This window comes from Gopherus evgoodei, chromosome 7 (assembly GCF_007399415.2).
Source record: "Gopherus evgoodei ecotype Sinaloan lineage chromosome 7, rGopEvg1_v1.p, whole genome shotgun sequence".
Classification (NCBI taxonomy): Eukaryota; Metazoa; Chordata; order Testudines; family Testudinidae; genus Gopherus; species Gopherus evgoodei.
In genome coordinates this window covers 31767982-31787793 of record NC_044328.1, presented here as the reverse complement: position 1 = coordinate 31787793, position 19812 = coordinate 31767982, and the positions used below count along the sequence as shown (strand labels likewise).

Sequence of the window (19812 nt, the reverse complement as noted above, 5' to 3'; positions counted from 1 at the left end):
CTGGAGCTCTTTAAAATCACCACCGGAGCCCTGTCGTCCCTACCCCGATATAAAGGCATTTCAGCTATAACGCGGTAGGGATTTTTGGCTCCCCATGACCACGTTATAGCGGGGTAGGGATGTTTTATAATTTTTAGTTCTTACCTGGTCTTGGGTAGATAACAGCGTAAATAAAGTTTCCAATGCTGCTTTTCGAACAGATGATATAGTATGATGCAAGAATGGCCATACACGTGGGACCAAAATGGTGAGTGATTGCTGGATACTGGTACATTTTGGAGGATGAGGGAGGTGTAAGAGAGTGGGGGGGGGGGAGAATAAGAAAAAGTAAGTTCAATCTATTTATATCCAGTTATAATATTTAGTTTAAAAAAAAAGACTTTTCTGAAGGAAAAATAGAAAAGTAACACTGTGTATTCCCCAGGCCATGTTAAGTGCAGGATCAAGTTATAGCTCAACTACAATGGTCAAAATAAATGGTCTGAGTTGTGGTTTGTTGTTTTTTTTTGAAGTGTGTTTACTTATTAATGGCAAAATTCAGAAGCTTGCCCAAATTAGTAAGGCCTACTGTAACTATATCCTTAATTACTATGGCTTCTTCCACACTTAAAATAAAGTACATCCCCCCTTTCCCACCTCCACCCCAACCAAGCACATACATAGAAATAAGCACATTTCATTTTAAAGGTCAGTCAGTTTTTTCACAGTCATCAGTTAGGCATTAAGGATGAAACTTTTTCTTAGCTAACTCCTTGTGCCTGAGAATTAAAATAGTTATTACATATGAACTCATCAGCGATACCACCTTCCATGAAATGGGGTGAATTACAAAATTTCTGCCTTAACTCTGAATTTTCCTGCTGAGATTTTAACACTAGCATGAACATTATGAGAATATACTAAAATAAAGATAGTTTCCATAATTTATATGAGAACCTTTGACCAAGGCATCTCATTGATGATTCCTGAAAGATTTAATATCATAATTCTATCTAGAGAAGTGATTTATTGTCTTCACCAAAGCCCCAAGGTGAAATATTTCTTCACTTTATTGTTGTGGAAAAGTTAACTGCTGTAGTTCTGACTGACTATTGGATAAGTATAACTAACCTTTTAAAAGGAAACAAAAAATCAGTTACTGCAATAAATCTGAACAAACCAAAAGCCTGTATACTCAAAACAAAGAGGCAAATATTTATTATTAATAAAACCACTGATTAATCCAATGTTTTACCAATGCTTTGTCTTTAAAGGGCAGTTATTTACAGCTATTAAAGGGTTATTATTGTCCTATAAATAAACAGCACATACACGATTGGGAATGGTAAGAGATAAAGGCAGAAGACAATGGAGGACTTGGGAGGAAAAAATTATAAGGAAAGGAAAAACAAAACAGGTGGAGGAAGAGGAATATTGGTGATGGAGAAGGGGATTTTATTTTTAGATATTTGATTTAGCTCCCAAGATAAGGATATAGAGTTAAATCCTCCAATAGGAAAAATTTTTCCACAGAAAAGCTCCATTCAAAACAGAGATTCACAATGGGTCTGCATACTTTCTCAATGTAAAAGCCCCCACTGACTTTTAGTGGTGTGAGGCAACCACTAAATTGCAATATGCACACTATACTACAGCAAATTAAAAAAACACTTTCATTGAAGCTGCTTGTTACTGTTGTAAAAATCAAACTCCTAGAGTTCATCATATGGGTCTTCCCTATAAATTCCACTGAGTTACTGCATATCATGAAAAGCAGATTATACACCCAAGAAGTGGTACAAATTCCAGATTCACACCCTGGTGTAGTCAAGCTCTGACTAAAAAGGTATCAAAAGGATAGATGGGTGTCCACTTCTAATTCTGGCATTAATGAACTTGCTGTTTAAGTAAGTGAGGGTCAGAGGTTGAGTGAACACATTTGTTTTCCTCAGTCTTGATTTACACTTTTTCATTTCCTGTGTCTAGCAAAAAACCTTGGCCCTCTACTAAAGTTGCCTCCCACACATCAGCAGATGAAAGGGGAATCAGCAGCAGCACATGCTAATTGAAAACAGAAGACTGAGAATTCCACTTAGTTTCATGTTTAGAATATTCCCAAAAAAGTCTCTTTATGAAGTTATGTAAATTAGATTATACCTATAGAGTCACATATAATACATACAAAACGGAAAGGTAGGTGAACCCAAACCAATACAGAAGTGTTATAATACATGGCAATAAAGTCACGTCATGCATTAAATTAATGTTAATAGTTAAATTTTAACTTGTACAACAAACTGGTTTGTTGTGGTTTTTACAATAGCAAAACTATGTTTAACCTTCATGTCCCATCCCAGCTCCCAAAATAGCTAAAGTGATTTACTCTAATGGTAATTCAAGTTTCTACATCACAGTGAAATTTCAAAAAACTTAGGGTTGCTGGAAAGAAAGGAGTTGCAGAATAGCTTGGAAACCTTAAGTGAAAGATGGACTTTTATTTAATTTTTTAAAGGGGGAGGGGGAAGGGATACAAGGACAAGAGCCATATAATACACAACAAAAAAAACTCAGATCAGAGAGAAAGGAAAAATCCAAAAGGCTTAGTATTACTTTCAAAAGGTCATTATGATGTAACTTGAACACTTGGATTTAATTCATTCACAGTAGCTTCTCACAGAATCTCTCTACTTGGATTTCCTAAAGTATTTAATTATTTGTTTCTGCACTGCAAATAATAAACTATAGGCCTCAATGTGAGATTACTGTAAGTAAAAGCAGCAGCGGTCGGAGCACATCAGCTGTCTAGCCATTATCAAGTATTTTGTAGCCATCACAGCAAAGGAAAATTAAGGAGGAGAGAGATGAGATGAATGAGGATACTAAATTGTTACAGGAAACTCCTTTATGCATAAAGGATGGCATGGAAGAACACATGAAGGTGATTATGAGAAAAATCTGAACAGGCAAAGAAGATTGGCATTTTTGGTGAAACAGAGGTGGGCCTCAATAGTGGATAAATAATGATAGCTATAGCAGCACTAAACGATAAAGGAACATAAAGGTGAACCTGAGTAGTGTATTTGATGCAGTGAAAATGGGCAAGCTAGGAGAGGAGTGCTAAGGGTGGATGGTGACATGGTCAGAGCTACAAGTCAAGATAATCTTTGCAGCAGTGTTTTGAATGTATTTTAAAGGGTGCAAGATAACATTTGGGAAGAACAGAGAGGCAGTGACAAGCTACGATTGGGCATCTGCCCCACACTGGCCCATAAAGGGGTTAATAGAGCCATAGGGCGGCTGCACAGAAGGCGGCCAATCACAGAAGGGCTTACAGGATAAGCCAATCAGGGCCGGGCACACCCATGTAAGAAGAGCTGCAGTACAGAGCAGGTTTAATCACTCCCTGGAGCTTAAGGAGGGAGGAGGAGTGGCTGCCTTGCAGGTGGAGGGCAGCAAGCACCCTGGACATAGTAGTGCTGCAGGCACTTTTATACCCCAATTTTACCATTTTACAATTTTTTTACCCCAATTTTATAGGGACAGTCCTAATTTTTGGGTCCTTTTTTTCATATAGGCTACCATTACCCCCCACCCCCGTCCTGATTTTTCCACCCTTGCTGTCTGGCCGCCCTAGCAGGCGGAGACCTGGGGAGCTAAAGGCAGCACCGGGCAGGCTGCAGGGATTTGCAGGCTAAGGCCCTGAGGCAAGGGCAAAGAGGGTGCTGGGGTTGTGGGGAAGTGGCCCAGGGAGAGAAGTCTGAGGGGATGCAGCAAGTGGCGGGCACCCAGAGGGTCCCTAGGCTGAGACCCGGAGTAGTGGGCAGGCCCGGGTCCCCCCCGACCCTCACTTGCCACCAAGGAAGTGGCTGGATTGAAGAACTGTGAAACTGTCACCCGGAAAGGAGGGGCGGGGGGGAACACCTAGTATTGCACAGCCATGTGGCTATGTCATGAAGAGGCGCCGCAGTCTTGGAAGTGACGTGGGTCCCTGGAGCAGAAGTGATGGTGGTGAGACATCACCAGAAGAGGGTGCACTGGTGTACAGCACTAGTCCCCAGGACAGCCAGCAGGAGGCACCACAGTGATGGACCAAACCCCATCACACAAGCCCAGGAACTAGATGAGAGCCACATCAAGAGTTTTACTTGTATGAATTGATCATAAAGGCTGGCTCTGAAGGCCCTGCCTACATGAAGGACATCAGCATAGCTATTCCAGAATAATTCCCATATCCAGACATTATTCTGGAATAATGTCACTTATTTTAGACTAGTGTGCAGAGAGCAATTCCAAAAATAACTAAATTATGCCTGAAGAGCTACTACAGAATGGCTCTTCCAGAATAGCCATGCTACTCAATTCTCCAATGTAAACAGGCCCTCGGACTTAGGGCAGGAAAAGACAATATTTAGACACGGTCTAAATGCAGCAGCCTAGAAATGGCTCAGTCAAAGACAACACCCAGATTGAGTGACAGTGAGAATGATGGTGGTGTTCACAGTGACCAATAAAGCGAAGATAGAAGATTTTGGGGAAAAAACTTAAGAGCTTGAAATCCCTTTAAATTTTCTTTTTTTCCTCCTGCTGACAGCATTTTAAAGCAGTATTTTTGCCCCCTCCCTCTCTCCACCTCACCCTTCCACCAGTTAAAAAGGGCCATGACAGTATAGCTAAATACATTTGAGATAGTGGAGACCGAAAAAAACCCCCAACTATTAAATAATGGATTAGAGTCTTAAAAAATGAAACTCCCTGATGCATGAGTAGGGATGATAAAAATATAGTGAGATGTTCTCATCCTTTACAAAAGGTACACACTGGTAACATTTAATCAGGTAGACAAGACAATTAGAGGAGACAAAAAAGAAAAAAAAATGGAGAAAAGAGGGGACAAAGGTAAATTTACTCAATGTCTGCCTAAGCTTTAAGTGAAAGTTTCAGTATGCAGAGTCAGGTGGGATTTTTTTGTTTGTTTTGTTTTGTTTTATTTGTTGGGGGTGGTGGTGAATTCTGTTTACTGAACAGAAGTAAACATGGATTTGTCCAGTTTGTTCTATTTACTTGCTTCCTTGCATCAATGATACAGCCAGTGGTTCTGTGAATAAGATGGGCTTATTCCTTTGCCTTTTGCTTGGAGTCTGACCCCCAAAGCCCTTCGATGTGTGCTGCATCTGTGTAACTCTCCCATTATAGTCAACAAGGTTTGTGTATATGAAGTCTTCAGGATGTGGCAGTTTAGTGCAGGATAACAGCTCCCACTTAGCACAACAGAAATAATTAAGGGTCATGCATAAGTAGCGGCTATTGCTTTTTAACTTTTAATTTCTTAACAAAGACTGGTGCTAAATCTAGTGACAAAGTGTGTTAAATTTTGGTACTAGATTATTAGTATGTCCTAGAAGAGAAAGTGCACTGCCCTTTAACAGCCTTCAACCAACTTATACATTTGAGGACAAATTTTGTACCAGCATCTATTTACTGCAGATTGATGATAACTTCCCAACATTATGCATTATCTCCTCCATATAAAGCATAATTTGCTATGAATTTAGATTATTCCAGTATGAACTTCTTCAGTAACAAATGCTTAGATCTGCCTCTTAAGTAGTAGCTGGAAAGAGGTACCTGCATTTTTGGACTTGAGGATAAGTTAGAAGGGAGGAAAGAAGGATCATGATGCTGTTTGTAGAAGCTGTCAGATCATCCAATTCCAGAAGGGCATCCCACAATGTATTAAGAATAAAGGGCACCTAGAGGAATAAGCACAAGGGCAGAAGTTATTTATTTTCTCTCTTTGTGTAAGATAAGTCAGTCTTCTATAAAACAAAATGAGGAATTAAAATTTGTATACTGCACTATAAATACTGCTTTTTTGTTCAGATCCAAGATGAACTTTTCAAAGTCAAAATGTAGAAAATAAGTCATTCACCTTTTGCGATTGAAGATGAACAAGGCTTTCCACTACTGGTACTAAAGATGCTGCAGCAACAGCTCGGACATCGTCATCCAGGTCTTGGAGACCTTCAATTATTGCAGGCAAGACTTCAGGCAGTAAAGTATTAATCATATCCTAAAAAACAAGTTTAATTCATAAATTGAATAAGGAAGCATTTATTAAACTGAATATCTTTTCAAAGTCTCAGAGTCCACGTCCTTCTCTTCTGAAAAGCCAACAATAAAAAAAACCAACCACCCCTTCCTTCCCCACCCCAGCAGTTGGGTCAGATAAAGAGAAATAGCAACCATTCTGAATAGTTAAAACTTTACCACCCATGAAGGAAAGCTAATCTATCTTATAAATTAGAGTGAATTTGTCCTACAAATATGCCTCACTCAGAACCTGCAGTACACTTTTGTTATTCCACTATTAGAACCTCAATCGGCTGTCTTCAATTGTACCAAGCCATAATGTTTTACCACAGGGGGGGAAAGAGTCACCACTAGATATGGTTTCATTTAATATGCCATATATTTTAAACATGTGTTTCTTGACAACAAATGACAGCATCAAATTCATATACCATCTTCTACTCTCTTCACTCCTGTTTCTGGATTTTTACAATAAGTCTCTGTGAAAGCAAAATTTTTCTAGTGTTAGTGACTTTTGAATAGAAAACAAAACAAACCCAAAAACCACCACAGAAGGTTATTACCTGACGAACTGCCAAAGCATACTTTATTCCTAGCAGACCACCATGTCTCACTTCCCATTGATCTTGTGTAAGCAACTTCAGGAGAATATCCACAGTTTTATGAACTCCAGTCTCATTCATATGTTTCAGTACTACTCCCAAAGTCTGAGCACAAGTCTCACGTACTGGTGCTACAACCTAGGACATAGTGCATAATGGACATAAATCAAAGCATTTTTACATAAAGTCTGACATGGAAATAGATTAGCAAGTCTAAGAGTTGACACTTACTTCATCTGAAACAAAGTCTCCAAATCTGTCTAATGCAAACACACAAAGGAGTCTAATAACTAAGTCTTCCAGCCATTCCTGATGCTGCTGAGCCATCTGTTTAATAAAAAAAAAAAAAAAAAAAAAAAAAAAAAAAAAGGAATTTAAATACCATTTGCTAAATTAGTTCACAGAAAGATTCTCAAGATTCCTTTGCTTTATCTAAATTCATACTAAGAAGATTGTATCACAGTAGTTAAACCTGTGACTAATTGTGTATCTGCATTGCAAAGAGATTCCCCCCCCCCGCCCCCCCCTCCCCGCACAATCACCTAAGTCTCCAGCAGTGACGTTAATCCACTGTATGGAGGGGCAGCACAAGGTCACAAGCACCATTTAAGTCTTGCACAGAAGTTGAGCAGCAGGCCTACAAGTGGAGCAACTGTGCATGTGCACCACTCTGTGCTGAGGAAAGGGTCTCCACATGGGCCCCAAATGGGTATCTTATGGCAGGCCTCTGTGACATGTAGATATCAGAACCATAGTGATTCCACAACTGGGCATAGGGCACAGTCTTGGACTCTAGCCCTGGGTTTAGAAAGAGGTTGGCTTCATTTCATCAGTACCTCTGTGCTCTACCCATATAACACGAACACTCAAGCTTTTATGGGGTTGAACCATATATGAAGGGTTAAGTGGTAACATCAAAAATTTCTTTTCGGTGGTGGGAGGAGAGCCAAACCAGCATTTAGGAACTTTTCCCTTATCCAAATAAGAAGTGAACTACTTGGAAATTTCTGCCTCACTTTTAGAACTGGAAACATCAGCCAAGATTCATTGATTTTAATCTGAACAACCAAACTACTTGGGCAATACAAGCACACTGCAGATATTAAACATAATTTTTTCCTTCTCCGCATTGGTCAAAGTGAGCAAATTGTGACACTATGCGGATGTTTAAAAAAAAAAAAAAGAATAGCTGTAACAGCTGATATTTTATGTGCTCATCTACTTACTAGGTCCAGTTTTGTTACTATATGCCCATCTCTAATGTGTATTCATACTTCTAATACTTTTCATATTATGAAATTTTAGAAAATCTTAAGACTTGCAAACACTAAGTAATATCCATTCCCTACTATACAAGTCAGTTACTCAACCTTGTAATAGTAGTTTGGACACATTTATAAATAAAAGTCTAAAATAAACCATCCAGTATTGTTTTAGTCTAAGAAAGAGAGAGAGAATGAAAGCAATCAGTTTCTGCTAAGTCCTGTGCTAGTTAAGGTTTCCTCCATCTCTATTTAGACTAAGCAGTAAGTCATGTTCACTAGACTCGAGAGACTGAACACTACACAAATACTAAAAGACATTACCAAAACCACCTTCACCCCAAAAGCCCCCTTGAATTATCAGCTCTCCACCACTCCCCCCAAAAGCTATCACTTTAATATTCATGAAATTTATGTAGTTTTATTGCTATAATTGTTATTTACTTTATTCTTCCCAGTTCTGACAATGAATTGCAATCTCCATCGGACAAGTGCATTTTCAAACAAGAAAAGAAAGACTATACAATTTAGAATTCCGTCAATGGCTAAATATTTAGGTTCATGTTCTCCCATCCTAAGTCACAAGAAATATTCTGCAAAAAGTTCCAGTGGGGCAAATTCATCCTTGCATGGATGCAAAAGGGAGAGATGGCAGCTTGCTCCTCTCTGCCCACCTCAGTCCCCCCTCACAGGGTAATGGGCTCCCAGTGCTGGGTAGGGCAGTCCAACTTGCATTTCTATGGCAATGGCCTCTCTGGGCCACCACAGAGGTGCAGAATTGCTGGGCTGTAAAAGTAGGTCTCTCACATGTGCCCTTACCCCCAAGGAAAACAAAAACAAAACAAAACAAAAAAAAAAAACAAAAACCCCTAAACATCATCTTCTACAGCATGTGCTCTTATAGAGCTGACTACTTTCCACTTGTTCTGCAATTGGGGTGAGGCATTGATGCCTTCCTTACAGTCCCTTTTGCAACAGCCAGCTCAGAGGATTGTAGGGCAACTATGTGAAGAAGGGTGGCAGAAGTTAGCAAGTATTTCTAAAAACTTACTAAGGCCCACTATATCAATAGCTCACTCAAGTGCTTTTTTAAAATAAATGGGGACTGCCTTCTAAATACTTCTTCCTGGTTTAGTCATTCAAAGCAAGCCAATGGACTCAGTTTCCCTATTAAAAAGCATTATACAACTTGCTTTATAATCTAAAAGCCATTTTAGCTAAATTACGTTTATTAAATTAGCCAAACTTTTTTAAGCTGTAGAATTTGCCTTGTCACAACTTTGGAACATATTGATTCAATACTTTCTAATGGCAAAGCTGATTCTTGAAATCCAAGTTTGCACTCAATTGTCAATGCAGAGGCTCTTTTGTTCAAGTTTTTTTTTTTTAAACCAAAGGTGATTTACATTTTGTCGTTAGATTACTCTCTTTACACCACTCCCACACTCCTAAATTGCCTCTATCATCTGTGTATCCCAATTTTAGTATTTGAAGACAAGAGTTCTGCAGGTTGCAAAAGAAGCTACACTTAAATAGTTCTTGGCCTGTATTTCAATAAGGTGGTTATCATCGATTTCTAATTTTACCTCTTCTACAGTACTGTCTCCCATTTTGCCACCACTTTTCCCATGTGCTTTAAGTATTTCCCTCAGCGCAGTGCCTGCACCATGCCGAACCTAAAACATGCAAAAGGGGGAATAAAAAACAGACCAATTATTTTTTTTAACATCTAGAAATGCTCAGTATCAACTGAAGAAGTTGGAAAACATTCAAATAATATAAATTGCTTTTCCTTCCAGTAACAAGTTCTGAATGCTACAGATTTGGTGACATTTTATAACATTTACACATACGTAGAAAGTTTCTGGGCAAAGGTGATGGAAATCAGTAATGAGATTTCCCTGATCATCCCCAGAAGTCTTCAGTGTTTCTATAAAGTCTGATTATGAAGAAGGATATCATTTTTATTAGGTTTTAATTTTCTGTGTTATGAGTGCCAGATAATTCTCAGAAGAGGTTCATTCAGAGACAAGTAGAGTTATTATACCAAAGGTCCTTTACTGATGCTGGATGAAGTTTTAGAGTGATCGTGCAAAATCTTTCTAACCATATAAAGGGATTGCAATATTTCTTAGTAGATTAAAAGCAGCAAGCATCTCACGGCAGGTAAATGTGGGTTACTTAAAGGTAATTTTGTTTATCCTAGATAGCATTACATAGGCTCTTGGATGCCTGCATAATAGTCAAGCCAGATCTTCCCTCCACCTCCAAACACATTCCAATCTTAATTATCACTGCCTTAGCATCCACTAGACCCCTCAGTCAGTTCCTAAGTTTTTACTGTTAAACAATGAGGCAGAATACAGAGCCACACAAGTCATCCCTTAGAATAGCAAATTATAGGTGAGAGTTAGGGGCTACCAACAATCTGAAATACAGGCACTGGAAATCAAAATCCAGAACTAAAGAATCTTTCATTAACACTAAAACCAAGTATTAGCACTAGTACAGTAGACTATGTGAGCTCCAAGTGCAATTAGTGGTGGAGAAAGAGGCATGGATCTAAAATAAAATAATAGTAATAAAGAGTCCTGCTCCCCAAGGAATCAATTCACTGGTGGTGGCTTGCAACAATCAGCCTTCTACGCTCCGATGGTCTTCATGGTTCTATTAACCAAAGCAAGAACCGATGGAGATCCAAATCCCTTAAAAATGCTCTGGGAAGTCAGTATGTGACAATATAAATGATTCACTATGATTCCATCTGCACATGCATATCAGCTTGCATAGTAAAATTAAGGAGCTATGTCAAACAGCTATATTAAGGAGCAGAGGTATTAAAATTTACCTTTCAGGTAAATAAGAATAAAATATTCCCTCAATGGTCTGGGAAGACATTCAGCCCTAAATTTTGTGAGGTTACATGAAAGGTAGGAGTGAAGATTCCCAAAGCCCTCCATTTTAATCCTAATGTATAGATGCTGAAGGCACTAAAGTGTGTAGTTCTATACAGAGCCAAATGACAAGGTACTGAGGCAGAGACTACACTCACCATTTTTAAATTTGTAGTTTCATTACTGAAAATATTTTGAAAATTATAAACAAGTAATTATTAGGATTTTTTGTCTGAAATGCAAGTTATTCTTTCCAGATTGTTTTTTATATATTCTCATGGAGTCAACCTCTGGAAAGATCTGCCCACCTTCAAGAAGATATGAAAGTATCTGTGTAGATTTTTCCTTCCCAGCTATACGTCCAAGGAGAAACACCCAAATAGATTTCAGACAGTCAATTCAGAAAACAGGAAAGAAAAAAAAAATACAGGAAGTATCATATTGGCAGTTTAATTCCTATGAAAATGCTAATTTGAAGGTAGCACAAAAAACTGTCAGATTCTTGGGTAGAATGTATTTATCAATTCAGAGTAAGGATCAGCTCTTCAGCTGCCTTAAATTGGCATAGCTCCATTTTTACATCAGCTGAGGATCCTGGCACAAAGTCTCTATGAAATAACAAATAGGAGCGTCAAAAGAAAAGTAAAAAGCTGGGGGGACCCAAAAAACACACACAACTTTTGCCTTCCTTTATTCTTGTGTCTCCTCTTTTCTTCTCAGTAAATAAGATTAACAACAGGATACACTCCCTCCAGCAAGCCAGAAGCCACCACAAAACAAAAATGAAGTCCAGTTTCTGCTGACTAGAAAGGGGAATGAAAAAAATGTATCTTTGTATGTACAATTTATAATATTCTACATAGTGTGATACAGGAACCTAGATTAGATTGCTTACAGGAGTCGGACTGAAAGATGCCTGGAGGATGTATGAATAGAATTACCTTTGTAATTCATTAAGGGCTTGGCTACACTTGCGAGTTAGTGCGCAATAAAGAAGCCCCGTGTGCACTTGCTCACTCCCCATCCACACTGGCAAGGAACGTAGAGCGCTCTGACTCCACGGCTAGAGCGCTTCTGGTACTCCACCTCGGTGAGAGGAACAACATTTGCTGCGTCCCTGCTGGAGCGCTGCGGTGCCAGTGTGAACGAGGTGTTGCATTACTGCGCTCTGATCGGCCTCCAGAAATATCCCATAATCCCCTTAAGTCAAGTGGCCACTCTTGTCATTGTTTTGAATCACTGCAGGAATGCAGAAGTGCCTTTTGAAAGCTCTGTTTCTGACAGCTGGCTGCTTACCTGCTTCCAGACAAATCAACCATTACTCTTAAATGCTGTGTGAGTGTGAGTGTGAGAGAAAGAAAGAAAGGGGGGTCTGCTGCTGTCTGAACTTACAAGACAGCATGGCTGACATGCTCTCTCCCCCCACATACACACACACTCCCTGTCACACCCCACCCCATTTGGGAAGCATGTTGCAATCACTTGCATGCTAAGATAGCGGCCCATAATGCACTGCTCCCAATGCTGCTGCAAGTGCCACAAATGTGGCCATGCCAGTGTGGTTTAAGCTGTCAGTGTGGACAGACTGCAGCACTTTCCCTACTGCACTCTCCGAAGTCTGGCTTAACTCAAGGCGCTCAAAAGTGTAGCTATGCCCTAAGTGAAACACCCTGTTTTGAGTTGCTCACTGATGCAGGCTTGTTTCCACAATCTATCTCAATGGATATCTTGAACTGAGGGGACAGTAGACACTAAGGGGTTTTTTTTTGTTTTGTTTTTTATTACTGCTACTAGTCTGCAGAACAAGGAGAATGTTTGTCTTGTAGGAAGTGCTGTCTTAGGTAAGTGCGTTTTACCATTTTAGTCAATACCTTCTCACTTCAACAAAATATAACAAGATATAGTGATTTTGACTCCAAAAAGGGAGATGCACTCTACTTGAGAGACCACTAAATGACAGATTTGCAGGCGGTGTGTGTGTGTGTGTGTGTGTGGGCGGTGTGTGTCACTAAACTGTTTAGGTGACTACAGAAGAATGAAGTCACAGTTCTTTATGACAAATCAGAGGATTGGGCCAAAAGAAATCTGATGAGGTTCAACAAGTAGAAGTGCAGAGTCCTGCACTTAGGACGGAAGAATCCCATGCACTGCTACAAACTAGGGACCGAATGGCTAGGCGGCAGCAGTTCTGCAGAAAAGGACCTAGGGGTTACAGTGGATGAGAAGCTGGATATGAGTCAGTGTGCCCTTGTTGCCAAGAAGGCTAATGGCATTTTGGGCTATATAAGTAGGAGTATTGCTGGCAGATTGAGGGACGTTTTCGACATTGATGAGGCCTCATCTGGAGTACTGTGTCTAGTTTTGTGCCCCACACAGAAGGATGTGGAAAAACTGGAACATAAGAACAGCCATACTGGGTCAGACCAAAGGTCCATCTAGCTTAGTATACTGTCTACCGACAGTGGCCAATGCCAGGTGCCCCAGAGGAAGTGAACTTAACAAGCAATTACCAAGTGATCTCTCTCCTACTATCCATCTCCACCCGCTGACAAACAGAGGCTAGGGACACCATTCCTTACCCATCCTGGCTAACAGCCATTTATGGACTTAACCTCCATGCATTTATCCAGTTCTCTTTTAAACACCGTTATAGCCCTAGCCTTCACAACCTCCTCAGGTAAGGAGTTCCACAAGTTGACTGTGTGCTGCGTGAAGAACTGCCTTTTATTTGTTTTAAACCTGCTGCCCATTAATTTCTTTTGGTGGCCCATAGTTCTTGTATTATGGGAATAAGTAAATAACTTTTCCTTATTTACTTTCTCCACACCATTCATGATTTTATATACCTCTATCATATCCCCCCTTCGTCTCCTCTTTTCCAAGCTGAAAAGTCCTAGCCTCTTTAATCTGTCTTCATATGGGATCTGTTCTAAACCCCTAATCATTTTAGTTGCCCTTCTCTGAAACTTTTCTAATGTCAGTATATCTTTTTTGAGATGAGGCGACCACATCTGTAAGCAGTATTTAAGATGTGAGCGTATCATGGATTTATATTCTCCGTCTTATTCTCTATCCCTTTTTCAATGATTCCTAACATCCTGTTCGCTTTTTTGACCACCACGTCACACTGCATGGGATGTCTTCAGAAAACTATCCATGATGACTCCAAGATCTTTTTCCTGATTCATTGTAGCTAAATTAGCCCCGCACCCCCCAATCATATTGTATGTACAGTTGGGGTTATTTTTCCCCAATATGCCTCACTTTATATTTATCCACATGAAATTTCATTTGCCATTTTGTTGTCCAATACATTTGTTTTGTGAGATCTTTTTGAAGTTCTTCACAGTCTGCTTTGGTCTTAACTATCTTGAGCAGTTTAGTATCATCTGCAAACTTTGCACCTCACCTTTTACCCCTTTCTCCAGGTCATTTATGACTAAGTTGACTACAACTGGGCCTAGGACTGACCCTTGGGGAACACCACTAGTTACCCCTCTCCATTCTGAGAGTTTACCATTTATTCCTACCCTTTGTTCTCTGTCTTTTAACCAGTTCTCAATCCATGAAAGGACCTTCCCTTTTATCCCATGTCAACTTAATTTACGCAAGTCCAGTGGAGGGCAACAAAAACGATTGGGGGCTGGAGCACATGACTTGTGAGGAGAGGCTGCGGGAACTGGGATTGTTTAGTCTGCAGGAGAGAAGAATGAGGGGGGAATTTTATAGCTGCTTTCAACTATACCTCTACCTCAATATAACATTGCCCTCGGAAGCCAAAAAAAATCTTATCACATTATAAGTGAAACCGCTTTATATCGAACTTGCTTTCAGCAGCCAGAGCGCACAGCCCCGCCCCCCCAGAGTGCTGCTTTACTGTGTTGTATCGGATCGCGTTATATTGGGGTAGAGGTGTATTGAACTTGCTGTGGCCTTCGACTGACACAGATCCCCAGCTCTCTGATCTCCAGCTAGTTTTCAGAGCTCTTACAACCCCTACTCTAGGCTGAGGGGCCAGTATGGCTGCAGCTGTGACCACAGCAGGTCTGAGTTACACAGTGGCTACCCCCAGGCTGTTTGCAGCCATCTCGCTCTAGGCAGGGAACAGGGAAGTCCTGTTTTCCCACCCCTGGCGATCTCCCCCCCCCCAGCAAGGGCTCAGTCTCTGTCCTCTCTCCCCTCCCTGCTGGGTGAAGTGGCTCCTTGCTCCTGCCTCCCTGCTAAGGGCTGAGAAGGCTGGCCGCACCCTTTGCTATGTGGGCAGCAGGGACCGTGTGGCCTGACTCCTCAATGGGCAGCAGGAGCCTGTGGGGTGGGGCGAGACTCGGGCGGGGTGCTGCGCCAGCGGCTCCCACGTCTCTCGTGTGCCCTTCTGCTGTGACCTGGTGCTGCTGCCCCAGATTGCCGGTTGATGCAGGAGCCAGGTGAGGGTGGCCCTGCGGGTGGCTGCTCCGGAAGCGTGTCCGACACAGTGGACAAAGAACGAGCTCTGTGCAGGTAGAGACAGGTCCGCTTGTGTGTTCTGGCACCTTGCCCTTGGGGGCTGACGAGCTGTTACCTGGAGGACTCCACTCCCGGCCATCTTGGGCTGGCCTGTGCGTCCTGAATCTTGGCTGCGCCTCTGATTGTTCATTGTGGGGATACGGAAGGGTTGCTTTCTTGCACACTGGGAGTTGTTAGCTCAACTGTGCTGCCAAGCAGTGCCGTTGTCTCTCTCTCTCTCTCTCTCAGCCAACACTGGCACAGCCCCATCCCCACAGAGCACTGCTTTACCACGTTATATCTGAATTTATGTTATATTGGGTTGTGTTATATTGAGGTAGAGGTGTACCTGAAAGAGGGTTCCAAAGAGGATGGATCTAGACTGTTCTCAATGGTAGCAGACAACAGAACAAGGAGTAATGGTCTCAAGTTGCAGTGGGTGAGGTTTAGGCTGGATATTAGGAAAAAAAAACTTTTCACTAGCAGAGTGGTGAAGCACTAGAATGGGTTACCTAGGGAGGTGGTGGAATCTCCTTCCTTAGAGGTTTTTAAGGTCAGGCTGGACAAAGCCTTGGCTGGGATGATTTAGTTGGGGATTGGTCCTGCTTTGAGCAGGGAGTTGGACTATGATTCTATGAATTAAGACACTACCAAATGTCTCTCTAGAATGCTACCTTGGAGTCTGAATAAAAACAGATGTTATTTAAAGAAACAAAGCCTACCTAAAAAGATATTTAAGCCATCCCACATCAGGGAAAACTAATACAGACATCTACACCTGTGCCAAGTTCATTCACTTCAATGGGACTCCAGGATCCACTATCAGACCTCTGGGCATCTGTGTTGAGTCCTAGTGGAGTAGATGGAAAGCAGCACAAGTGCAGAAAACTGCACTTGCAGGATCATGGCATAAGCATGAAATGTAAATATAAGTCTCAGTTTCTAATGGCATCAATTCCTTATTTGTACAAATTAGATATAAAGGCGGCTATGCATAATTCTTACCTCCCAGGACGGGTTAAAAAGATCATTGCATACTTCTTCACAAAAGCTTTCTAAAGGCCATTCATTTGCCTAAAACAAACAAAAAATACCCAATCAACAATACAGAGACTATCTGAGGTTAATGATTAGGGAAATTTAGAGTTCCATGTCAGACAGACTTACAAACACAAGATACATCACCAGTTTATCCAAACAGATAAAAAAGTTAATTACTTTGACTTTAGTATTTTCTCCCACTATCATTTGTCTACACAGCAAATTAGTTGCACAGCAAGCCAGGGTGTGACTGTACAGCATACCAGCTTGCCAGACTTGAACTTGCCATGCAGAAAAGCCTGTAGGGAAGGGGGAAAAAAAAAAAAAAGGCTTCCCACCAGTAAGCTGTTTTTAATGGAAATATATATATTGAAGGAAATTGTCTAGTAATTTAATATACTTTGCCACACCATACTGAACAGAAAGAGTCCAGAGAATTGACAGGAATTTCCAAGTTTCTACAGAATGCCATCTATTTTAAATTTCCAGTCTTGTTTAATAATAGAGCATAAGTTTTCCCCCAACACAAATGCAACATTTAACAGCTTCAAATTTCTTAGGACTCCAGACACACACACTATAAAGTGTTTATGAGGTGGTTTAAATCTGGGGGGGGGGGGAGAGAAACAAGGAATTAAAAAAAAAACAAAACCAAATTTTCCTTCTGGCACCCTCTTCATGTGGTCTTTTAGAGTGTGCACACGCACACACTCTAAAAGGCTGGGACATCTCCCAGTTAATGAAAGGAAAAATAAGATACTGGAGGTAAGAGGGGGTTTGTGAATTCATCAGTTCTAAATCTTTTGGCCTCTTCTGGCATAGAAGTTGGAACTGTGATGAGAGAATCACATGATGTTGATAACACCGCACTTCTCACCTTGGGTACAAGAAGACTGGTTAAAGGCTAGCATAACCTGTTTATTATGCTGGGACTTCCTCCTCCAGAGGTGATCAATCTCAGAGTTCGGGATCATCAGCCTTCTGTCAAGCATCTCACCGACACAAAAGGTAAGGAAGGGTTCTTGGCCTTATTGATTCTTATGGTATGCAAGCTTTGTCCTAAGACAAAGCAGGGGAGAGTCCTACCTTGGAGCCATACAACTTAAACCTATACTGCAAGCTAGGGATGTGATTCCCAGCTCACATATGCATATTCGCAGTACCTCAGTGAGAGCATGCGCAAATATAAACGCTAGTATAGCTGCCCAGGCCTTGTAAAGTTCAGGCCAGTTTGTACTTGGCAGAATACTACTGCCTACACTGTACTTGGCAGAATACTACTGCCTGTGCTTCCACAGCTACACTACTGTTTAGCTTGATGATAGCTAGTGCAGGTATGAACAGTAGTGGCTGAGAATCACACCCTAATTTGTAGTGTAGACATAGCAACAGCCCTGTCAGGTTTGAGTTAAGCATTAGCTAAAGATGACCCAAGCCTGCAATTTTTAGAAGGTATTGGATGTTCATACACCACAGAGGCAGCATTGTGTGTAACCCCCAAAATTATCAAAGATACAGAACAGAAACCAATTTTGAACCAACTGTGACTTTGTACAGACCAAGAGGTTTTGAGACAGCAGTTTACAGTTCAACCCAAAGTCAGATAAAAATAACCAATTTAGATGATCTTAGCAATCAGCCACTCATCATTTGTCCATCGGAAAAAGTAAAAATAAGATGAACCAATTATGACAATGTCATCACAGTCTCGCAAACAAGACTGTTAGTAAACTTTGTATTTAGGAACTAGACAATCTCATTTTGATGGAGAAGATACTTCAAATCTTATAATGATAAAGCCCACTTTAAATAAAAAAAATTGTGGAGGGTACGCGAGGTCTGTTTTCCCATATGCTATTTCCCACTTCCAAATACAGCTACTCTAGAATTTTCCAAGCTTCAGTCTTTCCATAAATTGTGAATTTCTTCAAAGTCTTTGTGATACTGTTTAATTCTTCAGTAATAAACTAGAAATTTTAGTTTAAATTTGGTCTGATTAAAAAGGTTCCCTTAATCTCTGTCTCTTATCAGCATTTTCAGAACAGATTATTTATTGGTCACAGTGATCTTTTATTACCTTTTACCTGCTCTAGCCTAGCTTTGCAATTTAACACCCTAAAGGCACCTACATTTAAGACTACAGCCACCAGCAGTGTTAATCTGCCTATTGGATAAGAAGCCAGATGGTTCTCAAGTGAAGTTCACTGAAGTCACAGATTACCACTAGTCAATTAACAGTGATCTCAACCTCACATGCAGTGTCAGAAAAGAAAAAACCAAAAAAAAAAAAACCAACCACACACTGCTCTTGTAGTTGTAGATGAGTTGCAAGTGAAATTCCTTCCTCTTCTGGTTTTGGTAAATTAATGGTAACATGAACTGAAGAATTTGGGAGCACGACGCAGTTTAAAAACAAACATTGGCCCACATCACCAAGTTATCAATCCCTTAATAAAAGGGGACATATTGTACCTCTTCTGGTGCATTGTCTACCAGAACTTTTGAGTCAGTGGCAGGCTGGTTGATGACAACATTTGCTACTTTTCTGCGCTTTTCTTCTGGTTCCCCATCAGTGCTATCGTTGCTAAAAAGGAAGTTAAAATGTGTCATGTTTGTGATTAGAAACGTTATGCACTGTAGCAGGAGTAATCACTTCCTCGGAGTGTCTTGAAAACATTCCTATCACATTTTTGTTTTCTTTAGATGACTTCAGTAGAAAATGGAAGTGTCTCTTCTTAAACTGACCAAGATAAGACATTAGCTACCAAGTTACATTTAGGTGCTAAATATGTTGGCATGTATTCCTTGTATGTAACAGTTACCATGAGCTTTATTATTCAGCAAATTTACCCAGTGAAGGATCAGAGACAAGATTACTCAATGCCATCCCACTTTCCAACCTCTCCCAGCTATTTGAACAGGGAAATGCAAGAGGAGGAATTTTCAAATATCTAGAAGAAACTCATTTTGTTTTTTTTGACATAAACAGTTGTGGACAACTCATATGGTACAAATCACAGAGGAAAACATACTATAAGAATGTTGGAGAAAAATACAGATTGAAAAAAATTTAGCTATATTGATCTTCATTAATCCATGATTTTAATTGTAAGTACCATCAGGTCCTTAATAACCACCATGAATGTCAAATGTAATATATTATATACAGAAAAGGTTCCCAGCTAAAGGGTTAACTAGAGACCTGGATTCATTGTGGTTTTTAAAGTAAAGCACAAAATAAAATTCTTATAACTAAAGTTTTACTGTTAGGGCTATTGGCAGAGACCACTTGAAAGACTGAGTACTGTTTCACTGGAGAGATTTATCACAATTCTAGGATAGCTAGAAAGGTACCTGAAGTCTAGCCTGCTTCTCAACATGAGAACTGAATGTGTGATTAAGGTTGCTGTTTATCCTATCCCTGTTGCTATTGTATTCTCACTGAAACTATCTTTATTATGC

At 40.4% G+C, this 19812-nt stretch overlaps 1 protein-coding gene across 2 annotated transcripts in view; it reads right to left on the bottom strand.

Annotated features, from left to right (window-relative positions):
* BTAF1 (B-TFIID TATA-box binding protein associated factor 1) overlaps nucleotides 1–19812 on the bottom strand; it is a 98960-nt gene that overhangs the window by 59089 nt on the left and 20059 nt on the right. For both annotated transcript variants that reach the window (XM_030568390.1, XM_030568389.1), the window contains exons 7-14: nucleotides 18823–18934; nucleotides 16315–16383; nucleotides 9520–9609; nucleotides 6903–6998; nucleotides 6633–6809; nucleotides 5909–6049; nucleotides 5605–5729; nucleotides 145–265 (exon numbers count right to left, since the gene is read on the bottom strand). In XM_030568390.1, the coding sequence (XP_030424250.1) occupies nucleotides 145–265; nucleotides 5605–5729; nucleotides 5909–6049; nucleotides 6633–6809; nucleotides 6903–6998; nucleotides 9520–9609; nucleotides 16315–16383; nucleotides 18823–18934 (931 nt within the window). The remainder of the gene's footprint in view (nucleotides 1–144; nucleotides 266–5604; nucleotides 5730–5908; nucleotides 6050–6632; nucleotides 6810–6902; nucleotides 6999–9519; nucleotides 9610–16314; nucleotides 16384–18822; nucleotides 18935–19812) is intronic.